General features: G+C 47.9%; 1 protein-coding gene across 4 annotated transcripts in view; it reads left to right on the top strand.

Moving 5' to 3' along the window:
• The window catches only part of SULF1 (sulfatase 1), a 191,879-nt gene that overhangs the window by 164,872 nt on the left and 15,775 nt on the right, over positions 1-11,232 (top strand). For all 4 annotated transcript variants that reach the window (XM_045286492.1, XM_045286497.1, XM_045286507.1 and 1 more), the window contains 4 exons: positions 3,998-4,214; positions 6,778-7,024; positions 8,616-8,712; positions 9,601-9,695. In XM_045286492.1, coding sequence (XP_045142427.1) covers positions 3,998-4,214; positions 6,778-7,024; positions 8,616-8,712; positions 9,601-9,695 — 656 coding nt within the window. The remainder of the gene's footprint in view (positions 1-3,997; positions 4,215-6,777; positions 7,025-8,615; positions 8,713-9,600; positions 9,696-11,232) is intronic.

The raw sequence follows: 11,232 nt of genomic DNA, 5'->3' as shown, positions 1-11,232 counted from the left end.
GTTATACTTTTAAAGAATTCTCCTCCTTTCCATGGCCCCTCTGAGTATTTTAGTTGCAGCTATGTCGAGCTCTTCCTGCTCAGTCATAAAGATTGTCATGATCTCAGACACGGAAATGACTATGGCAAATGGGTGCTGGTTACATTTCATTAACATTGCTAGGCTGCTGGCCGGGAAGAAGGTTTGCAAAGCCTCTAGCTGATTAATTGTCTGAGAGGGTCAAGGGACTTTTCCATAGGATTCATGATAAAGAAACTCATGAGTAATTTTGTCTAGGCCTCTTGCTTGACTAAGGTATTTGCCGAGGTAAAGTGTTCCTGAGTCTACTCACGGGTGTGTGTGCCTTCTCATACATATGTACATATATGTCCATATATGTACGTATATTTGCTTTTGTGTGATACCGTCATCGGCTCTGTTTTTTAAGATCATTTTATTGGGGGCTCGTACAGCTCTGATAAGAATGCAAACATCAATCGTCTCAAGCATACTAGTACATATGCTGCCATCATTATTTTCTAGACGTTTGCTTTCTATTGGGCCCGTGGTTGCAGCTTCATGTGTTCTTTGGACAGGGCCAACTCTTGGGTGTGGTTACATTCGATTCTTCAGACAGGAAACACCCTTTCCCATAGGAAACCAACCAGGAATCAGGCGCGTGGGAAACGCAAGTTGCAGCTCAACTGGGCTCAGCCACCGAGACCTCTGCTGTAACCTTGGCGCTCTGCAGGAACATACTTGCTCCCTCAGTGTTTTGGAGCCAAAATTGATAAAAAGGCAAAGGAGCAGATTTTGTTAATGATGGTGGTTATGAAATGAAGGAAGGTTTCTACTGAAAAGTAATTTAAAAATAAGAATCCGTACGAAAGCTGACAAATAAACTAGAAATCCCCGAAGACAAAGGGCCATGATTTTTCAGAGTAAAGTTAGCCAGACTTTTTGACATCTGCTAGTCAGGGGAGCCCTCTCCCAGCTTCCACTTGGCTGTGAACCGTGGCCCCGCTCCTGTCGCTTGCCTGTCAGGAAGCAGTCAACTCCTCGGTCCCGAACGCAAGAGAGAGGCACGCCCCAGTGGGTGCACGTCAGAAACCATTTGGATTTAAGACCGTTTTGATGGACACCCCAACACGACTGATTGTGAACGTTCTGGAAGCTTAGAAAAGTCAACTTATTCTGAGGAAACTCTCCATCCACAAGAACTGTCTGTGTTCCATGCTGACTTCCTAATGAGGTGACTGATCCGCTTCTGTGCCCTCACACTACTTAGGCCTATCTAGGAGTACCCCCAGCCCAGCCCTGCTGATCACTGGTCTCCACATTAAATGGCAGGACCTGGTGCTGTGTTCAGTTGTAAGTTATCGTTTGTGCACTGGCCATGGAGCAAGAGTAAGGCGAAGCATGGTTTCTTGTCAGTTGCCATTGAGCTAGCACTGACTCGTGGGCACCTTGCATCTAACAGGGGCAGGTGTTGCCAGGGCCTGCACCAGCTTCATGATCCTTGATCGAGTCCAGGGTTATGACTGTGGTGTCCATCCATCTTCTCGAAAGTTTCGTTGGCTTTGTTGGACCTTTAGCAAACGTCGTCTTCCAGCAATTGGCCTTTCCCGTGTTTTTCGGGGTACAGTGGGTCTCTGCGTCAGAACAGCAGCAGTGACGACGCATCCAGTGAGCAAGTCCAAGGCTCCGCCTGGTTCCACTTTTCAGGAACATTTTGATTTTATTTCTTCTGAGACTCATAGGTTTGTTCTTCTCTCAGTCCGTGGTTTATTTCCTATTCTTCACCAACATTACAATTTGCACCCGTCAATAATTCTTTCCTCTCTGGGTTTTAACACATTGTCCTGCAAGTGTAAGTCAGTAAGCTCTCAAATGGGATCATTTTCTGACATGCTTAGGTCAGTAAGTTACTTGAGACGGCTTCCATTTCGCACCCACACACCCAAATATATGCATATCTTTCAAAGACTCAATCCATCTGAGTTATTTAGACCTCTGTATATCTCTTCTGCCCTGCACGTGGGGGCCAGCTGTAAAGAGGTCCAGTAACCAGTTGCTAACAGAAAACAGTGGTTAACCCCAAATGCAGATTAGCATCACCTGTGAGGCGTTTAGACACCTCCCCCCCACCCCCACCCAGTGTCCAGGCAACTTTGAGAACCACTAATTTAACATAACTTCTGAGTACTTAAGCAAGTTGATTTCCCCTTTTTCAATTAAATCCATCCTAACTTAGATTTAACTTAGGACCACTTCACTAAGTGGTCTTGTTTGTGCGCCTCCCATAGCTTCACGAAGAGGCAGGTAGTTGCTTTGCCCCCCCACCCCCACCCCATCCCTGCATCTCTGGATGGTAACACCGAACCTTCAAGGCAGTCTGAGCAAGCCACACGTGGCTTGTAACCCGATAGGGTTTGACATAACCAAATTCAGTAGCTGCAGAGTGTGCAGGGGCTAAAGTGAAATCAGAGACAGGCTCTAAATATCAGGGACTGGGGGACTCTACAATAGTAACTCAAAGGCTGTTCTGAGGGCTCACGTTTATTAAAGGCAGACAGCTCCCTTAGGAGAAAACGGACAGCCTGCTCTGGCGCTTGCTTCCTTAGGAATGGCTGCGGCCCATTCTGAACAGGAGTATCGTTTGCCTATTGACAAAGCCAACAGGGACCCTGGGCCAGACTTCACCTTCCGTGGATGCAGAGCCCTGATTTCTGACAGATTGGGACTCGAAAACCACTGAACCCTCCTGCAACAAAAGGAAAAAGAATCCCTGTAGGAAATATCTTAAGTAGGCCTTTGTATAGAGAGAATCGTTTATCAGGGCTTAGGGGCCCCAGGTTTCTGTTGGGATCTCTGGTGGCGTAGCAGTTACACAGGGGAGCTGCTTACTTACAACGTCAGGAGTTCAAACCCCCAGCTGCTCCACAGGAGAAAGACAAGCCTTTCTACTCCTGTGAAGAGTTATAGCCTCAGAACCCCACAGGGGCAGGTCTACTGAGCCCTAGAGGGGGGCCGTGAGGTGGAATTGACTCAGTGGTGGGGAGTGAGTTGGGGTTATTGCTTAGGGTGATGGAAATCGTTTGGAACAAGATAGTGGTGGTGATTACACAACAGGATGCATGAAATCAATGCCACCTGTTGCAGCCTTATTATTGGTTACAATGTCAAATTTGGGTTCTCTTGCTCCAGTGAATTTGTTTTTAAATCCCATCCCCAAAAGGGGGCGAGGGTGTGGGCTTTCCAGCCAACAAAAAGCAGCAGCAGCAACGTCGAGGAACACTTGGCACCTGTACGTGCGAGTTGTTTTTGTTCCCTGTTGTGGCCGAGATGACTGCAACTGACTTGAACACAATGTAGCTGAGGATCAGACAGGGCGGCGTAAACACCCCACGCGTGTTCTCTTGGCAGGTGGACCAGCACTCCCTTCCCACCCTCGGGTACTGTGGGAGGTGCAGTGCTTGCAGATGGGGACGAGGAGGAACCAGCGAAAACCAGACACGGGTCTTCGGATCTGGGCTATGTGCATGGTGGCTCGTCCCGTGATGGGCTCAGATTAAACCCACCTCATCAGCCACCCTTCCCTGCCTCCCGTTAGAAATTCAGAGGCAGAGAACAAAGCAGCTGAGTTTGTTTTTCCGAAAGGAAAGATCTGGAGAAAACAGCTCGACAGCTGTGCTTCTGGGCCGGGGCGAATTAAGAGCTTTTACATGTTCCATTCAAGACTCTTGTTTAGTCTGGAGGTGGAGGATTTATGGATCGTTTTTTGGCTCTCGTGTCATTTAGGTAGTTCAGCATTTTAGTGATTTCATTGTCATCTGTAGTTGCCTGCAGTGAGAGGCATAATTGGGGCTCGAAATATTGCAGGGTCACTTACAAGCTTGCCTTTCCTCACTCACTCTCTTTCACGGGGTTGCCAGGGTTTCTAGAATCTAAAGTAACAGCCCTTAATCAATAACACCTGGATCAGTACCGTAACCCGCTTTCGCGTTGCCTTTTGTAGAAGTGGCAGTGCATCGAGGACACATCTGGCAAGCTTCGGATCCACAAGTGCAAAGGCTCCAGTGACTTGCTCGCGGTTCGGCAGAGCACACGAAACCTCTACTCTCGTGGCTTCCCTGACAAGGACAGAGAGTGCACGTGTGCGGAGAATGGCTATCGAGCCAGCAGGCCCCAGAGGAAAAACCACAGGCAGTTCCTGAGGAACCAGGGGACCCCGAGTAAGCCATGTGTTTGCCACCATCTCTGGGGCCGGCAACCTTTGGGGAATGGATGTTAGAGAGACTAAAGCATCGCCCCTTCTGAATTTTAGATCTCAGATGCATACGTCTAGTTTAAGGGCTGCTTTGTTCCAACCCACATGCCCCAAACAAATGGTTGGCATTTTAAAATAAGAAAGCTCTGCGATTCATTTGAAATGCTCCTTTGAAAACATCTCTCACTTACGTGGAGAATAACAATCTGGGTTGGGGGTTGGGGGTGGGTGGTGGGGTCGGGGGCAGACACAAAACAGACGCACACATAAAAGAGCTATAAAGTGCTTATGCCAAGGGGTACTGGAATATGGTTTAAGTCCATTTAATTTTACCTTCATGCTGGCGAAATGATTTGTCTGCTAGACAACAAATTCCAAGATTTTATTATGTAAGCTCTTAACATAATGGAAAATCATAAACAAGGTCTTAAAGGCATGTGTTTTAATCTCTGTTTATATTTTTAAAATTCTGTCAAACGGTTGCCTCTTGGAAGCGGACGGGGTCAAACTAGTCAAATTCCTTGGGAAAAACACCGGCTAACATTTTCATCATAAAAACTATCAGGCAGCAAAGAGACCTTATGTTTGCAGCGCTGGGAAAACCCAGCAGCTGGCACCTTCCTTAAAAGAATGAGTCTAGTGCCCTCTAGTGGAAAGTCTACGAAGTGACTCATTTTGTGGTCCTTAGTTGCTCAGGGTCTGTTGACTCCTGGTTGATCCCACGTGTGCAGAATAGAACTGTTCCCCGGGGTTTCCAAAGCCTGCGAACTTTCAGAGCATATCACCAAACTTGCCTTCTCAGGATCGTTGGTGGTTTCTTTCTGTTAACCTTTTTGCTGTTTAAATAGACTGCTTTGCCTTTTTGGCACACACATTAAGCGACATACTTTAAATTCAATCTCCAAAATTTGCAAATAAAGTCATGCAAACCCCTTTAGGCTGGTATTTTCCCCCTGAATGCCACAGGTGGACTTTATTTTAACCATATTCCATGAGAATCTGTGCATTTTTCTGAGTGTCACTCACTTTTCAGCAAATCCTAAAGTTCTCTATAACCCAGAAGGCTAAGAACCATGGCTTTGGGGGAGGTTTCCCTTCTCCCCTCTGAGAAAGCATCTGGTTGACTAATCCGAACCAAGACGTCCCATCAGAAGTTGGCATCCTGCCATCCCCCTCTCTCAGAACCAATGAGTAATATGGAGCTGCTTCTCTCCTGAAAATCAAATACTATTTTCCTAGTCCTGACCATAAAGCACAGTGATTGTAAATGGTTGGGGCACGTGGAGCGGATGGTTAGGGCTGCTTTTGTGAGCTGTGTGCATTCTTAGACATTTTAAAACAAAGATGGCTTTCCTTCATTTCTACGCTGATGGAACTCGTGAACATACTCCATTTCCCAGTCCACGGCCAGCTTGTCCCCAGCTTCCTATGATAGCCCCACATTGGAGGGCTAAGGCCATTAGAGCCTCCTCCAGAGAGGCCATGAGAGGGCACCTGTTTACACCTTCAAGCTCAGCTTTTGCCAACTATGAGCACTTGACAATGTTCCATTCCATACTGGCCTCCCCCCCGCTGCCCTTCCCCCCACCCGCACCATGCTATCCACTCATTGCTGGTCTTAAAAGTCAGGTAGCTCTTGAATGCCTTGCCAAATTTAATTTTCCTTTGGTGCAATCCTGTCTTGTTTGTGCAGCTAGAGAGCGTGCCGAACATGTATGTTCCGGATGAAAGCGGGCGCACCGCTGAGGAAATGCCAGACACCGCAGAGGCTGACGCGGTATAGTCTCAGCTCCTGCACCTGTTGACTGTGTGCTGTCACAGGATGCATGGACCATGCGGAGCTTCCGTTTTCTCATCCATAAAAGATTACTGACGACCGCACTCACCAGCTTGTTTGGAGAATCCGATGTATATTTCTGGAAGGATTTGGAACGATAACGCCTATCTTTTGAGATTGTGTGTTAGACACATGTATCAAGTGAGGAGTGCCTTGTAAGGAGACGTGATGATTAACAGTGCCATCGTCGAGATGGTGACGTCACGCGAACAAAGATCGAGCCCCCACGCAGCCCTCGCTTGAAGGCTGGAAGGACCCGAGGCCCGAGGCCATCACACTGTTAAGGAATGGCGAGGCCAGGCCTGTAACCCTGGTCTCCTGCCATTGGCTGCCCACAGATGTCTCAGGGCAATGCAGCGTGTCCCACTTGCCCCTTTCCAACATGCTCACCACGCCCAGTGATCATTCCTTACCTGGCGACACTACACGGCAACTTCCCGATCAATATCCCAGCCAACCCAAACTCATTGCTACCAAGTCCATTCCCGCTCACAGTGACCCCATGTGTTTCAGCGCACACCTGCTGCGCCGGAGTTTCTTGGTGGTCAGATTCATGAGAGTGCATCACCAGGCCTTTCTTCCGCACTGCTGCGGGAGTAGGCTCCAACTACCAAACTAGCTCGGCAGACAAGCACAAACTGTTTATGCCACCCAAGGCCCTCTGTGTTAACATTTTCCTCCTTATTTCCAGAATACAAGCCCAGATTTGTCCACACTCGGCAGACACGCTCCTTGTCCGTCGAATTTGAAGGTGAAATATATGACATAAGCCTGGAGGAAGAAGAATTGCAAGTGTTGCAACCAAGAGTCATCGCCAAGCGACACGATGAAGGCCGCAAGGGGCCAGGGGGTCTCCAGGCTGCCAGCAGGGATGTGGACGGGATGCTGGCTGACAGCAACGCTGTGGGCTTGCCCGCCACTGTCAGAGTGACACACAAGTAAGAAAAGTTTGAGGGGTTCACTAGGGCAGAATTCAGCCTGGGTGTCCCTCTTTACTGTAAAGCAACCAGATTTAGCAGTCTGCTGTCCAAGGAGACAAGCTACAGGACAACCAGTGGTTAAATAAGCGGGTGGGGGGAAGTGTTTACGTCCCTGTCACGTGAAAGGTGGTCAGGTGGTACATCTAACCAGTGCAACGCTGTCAGCTCTTGATTTAACAGGCAGGTTAGGTGCCTGTCCCCATAAGCAGTTACTTGAGTGGGCGCCTGGAAAACAGGGGAATAATTTCTGGGAGGTCCTTTTGCCCGGAGCAGTTGCCCAGCCGTGGCCTCAGAAATGAAACACAGCCCAAGGGAGGAGTGTGATTGGCAGGTGAGCTCCCAGAGGTGCAGGTGGGGAGGAAATGTAAGGCATTGGCCACGTATCCTACCCAAGCCACGAAACCAAACTCATTGCCATTGAATGGATGTCAACTCGTAGCAACCTGACAGGACAGGGAAGAACCTCCCTGGTGGGTTCCCGAAACGGTCACTCTTTATGGCAGTAGGAAGCCTCATCTTCCTCCCTCCGAGCGACTGGTGGTTCCGAACGGCTGACTCTGTGGTTAGCAGGCCAACATGTCACCAGGGCTCCACTTCACACTACGCGGGAACTTCTAAATCCAGAGTGTCTTGGAAAATTCAGAGAAAAGGCAGGGGTGGGAGGACTCCAGCATAGCTTTCATTGATTCGGTAGGTTCTTGATTCCTTCTAAAATTGACTGGCATTCCTCATCTCCAGGTCTTTTCTTTCTGAATGTATGACCCAACATTTTTGTTTTCTGTATCATTGCATCACTTGGCGGGGTGGGGAAGGGTGAGGTAGCCCAAGCTTTTCGTCTTTGGCAGCGATCTCTGTGCCCAGAGTCATTCACGTGACCTGCTAAGCGAGTTGAACCGAGATTGATTTCTCATACATTATTCACATTGCACCTGTCTTCACTCAGGCTGGTCCTGTGCTTCAGAACACAGGGGGATTCTCAAAGGCAGGCTCCTTTGAACAAAATGCAGGTCTGAATGCCCACCTTCTGGCTCTCAATTTCTCCCAACAAGCCATTGCCATCATAGCTTGGGAAACCTCTTTCTCCGCACTCTATGTACTTGTTCTCGCTGCCAGTGAGTCGATGCTGACTCACAGAAACTGCAGGACAGGGTAGAACTGCCTCCGTGAGTTAATGTAACTCTTTAAGGGGCTACAGAGCCCCGTCTTTCTCACAAGGAGCGACTGGTGGCTTCAAACTGCTGACCTGGCGGATCAAACCCAGGGAGTAACCACTACGTCACCAGGGTTCCTTTATACCTTTAGGTACTTGCAGGGGCTTTCAACACTGGGGCTTGGGTGACATTTGTTCATGAGGATGTTCGCATTCACAGTTGTTTTTCAAAGTCATCTTCGTGATGCCCTCTCTGTGACTTCCTCCTGTGGCCTGGGGACCCGGTCACTCACCTCGGCCTACTCGTCCACTCTGCGCTTCGTGCATCCCTCCGGATTAAGAATGGAGGCTACCTGATTTTTTCTAAACTGTTCCTGATCCGTTTGTTTGTGTTCGTAGGTGTTTTATTCTTCCAAATGACACAATCCATTGTGAAAGAGAACTGTACCAATCAGCCCGGGCCTGGAAGGATCATAAGGCCTACATTGATAAGGAGGTGAGTCATGGCTGTGTCTCAGTGACCCAGTGCTGCTGGGACATATACACCCCGTGTATATGTCCCAAAAATACAAACGTATTTTTGCCTGGGTTTTAAGGATAAATGTCTCAATCAGGGTCTCCGTCCTATTTGGTTGCCCTGGCGTTCCCTGTTTGACTTTCCCTCGGCATCTGTTTTCTCCGAGGTGTATGGATCTGTGTCTTATCTGCCCTCCGTATAACTCAAAGTGATTAGATTTAGGACCCATCCTACTCAAATATGATCGAGTGAGCGTAACAAGGAAAATCCTATTTCCCCACAGGGTTACAGCCACAAGTATAGGGGTTATGATTCCAATGCATATTTTGGGGGACACATTCAATCCATAACCCAAGTTCAATTGCTAACCCACACTCAGCTCTCCGGCCCTGCCCTGCCTGCGTGGAGGAACACACTGTGTGCACACTTCACCTTCTGGCTAATGACATGAAAAATAGAAAGGCAATCGAGGCGTTTGTAGTTTCCTAGTGATTTAGTGATTATCCTGGCTGAAAAATTGTGTGAGAAACGTGAGGATGCACTGAGTGACCCTGTGAAAGCCCTGTGAGAAGGGTTCATTTAGAAAAGAGATTGTCCTGTTTAGTTGTAACCTATTGGATGAAATGTAGAGGTAGACTCATTTATGCCCTGGTTGTTTCCAAATTAATAACCATTTCAAATGGGTGGTTATCATTCCAGAGGGGCTCCAAAAGTCCCTGGGAAAATGGAGTTCGAAGATCATGGAATTGTCCCGAGAACGGTTTGAAGCTCCCTCAGTAGGAAAGACGGAAAACAAGGTGGAGTCAGGAGTGCTTGGTGCAGGCAATCCTGATCTTGACAGCCATTGTTTAAATATTTCTTTTCCAGATTGAAGCTCTTCAGGATAAAATTAAGAATTTACGAGAAGTGAGAGGACATCTCAAGAGAAGGAAGCCGGAGGAGTGTAGCTGCGGGAAACAGAGGTAAGCACGGTGTGCTTCCAGATGCATGGCATCTGGAGGAGCTGATGTGACTACAGGGTCATTGGATGGTGCAAACCATGAATGCTCTCAGCTACCCACCAAAGATCGGAATCCACCCAGAGGCACTCGGAAGAAAGGCCTGGTGATCCACTTCTGAAAAATCAGCGACCGAACACCCTGCAGAGCCCAGCCCTCCTCTGATGTACATGAAGTCACCATGTGTTGAAACCAACTCAAGGGAAATTGTTCTTGGGGTTTTTGCTCTGTTTTGTTTTTTTTTATTTATATAACTTTTTATTCTGAGTAGCTGAAAGTTTACAGAGCAGAGCCTCAGGTCTACATCCAACTTATCTTGCCCTGTTTCTGCTCTCCCCATCTCCCTCTTCACTCCCTCACCGCCGTCGAGCCGAGGCCCACTCAGCGTGACCCTAAAGGACAGAGTGGCATTGCTGTAACTTTTTATGGGAACAGAAGGCTGCCTCTGTCCCGCTAGAGTGGCTGGTGGTTTTGAACTGCTAACATTGAGACTAGCAGCTTAGCATGTAACCCATTATGCCATTGACTATTATTCTCCTGTCACCCAAATAATACCTGTCTGTCCCTTCCTCTTCCCTCTTCTCCTCCCCAATCTGGTAACCATCCCGGTCTGGAGGTACACACTGTGTGCACACTTCACTTTCTGGTTAATGACGTGAAAAATAGAAAGGCATTTGAGGTGCTAGTAGTTTCCTACCCTGTTTCCCCGAAAATAAGACAGTGTCTTATATTAATTTTTGTTCCCAAAGATGCACTAGGCCTTATTTTCAGGGGATGTCCTATTTTTCCATGAAGAAGAATATTGTTGTTTTATTAAGAGACCTTGCACTTCCTGTCTGCTCCGGCTGCGCTGCAGCCAACAGTGAGCTGCGTGGCAGCGCCTACCGCTATGGTCCAAAGTCCAGAGTTACGGTAGCTTCGGGGGGCTTATTTTCGGGGGTGCCTTATATTTCAGCGAGAGGCAAAACTGTAAGTAGGTCTTATTTTCGGGGGATGTCTTACTTTTGGGGAAACGGGTAGTGATTTAGTGATGACCCTGCCTGAAAACCAGTGTGTGAGAAGACAGTGAGGGTGCACTGAGGGACCCTGTGACAGCCCTGTGAGAAAGGGGTTCTGTTATAAAAGAGACGATCATGTTTACTTGGAACACAATGGATGTATGTTTGGGGCGAGAATGAAAACCTTTTATTGAATTATTTAAATATAGAACAGTGACCTCATGATATGTGTCCTTCTGTTTTTGACTAATTTCACTCAGCATCATGTCCTCTAGATCCGTGCATGTGAGGAGGGGTTTCCCAGATTCACCTTTATTGTCTAATATTGGATGGTAGTCCACTGTGTCTATGTACCACATTTCAGTTACCCATTTTTCCCACCAATGGGCACTTAGGCTGTTTCTATCTTTTAGCTATTGTGAATTGCTGCCGTGAACATGGGTGTGCATGTATCTGTTCATGTCATGGTTCTTACTCTTTTAGGCTATATACCAAGTAGAGGG

The sequence above is a fragment of the Echinops telfairi genome, unplaced genomic scaffold (assembly GCF_000313985.2).
Source record: "Echinops telfairi isolate 266 unplaced genomic scaffold, ASM31398v2 ScPeMD7_1;HRSCAF=3_0, whole genome shotgun sequence".
Lineage (NCBI taxonomy): Eukaryota > Metazoa > Chordata > Mammalia > Afrosoricida > Tenrecidae > Echinops > Echinops telfairi.
The sequence above is the reverse complement of the archived record's forward strand: the minus strand, read 5'-3'. Positions and strand labels throughout refer to the sequence as shown.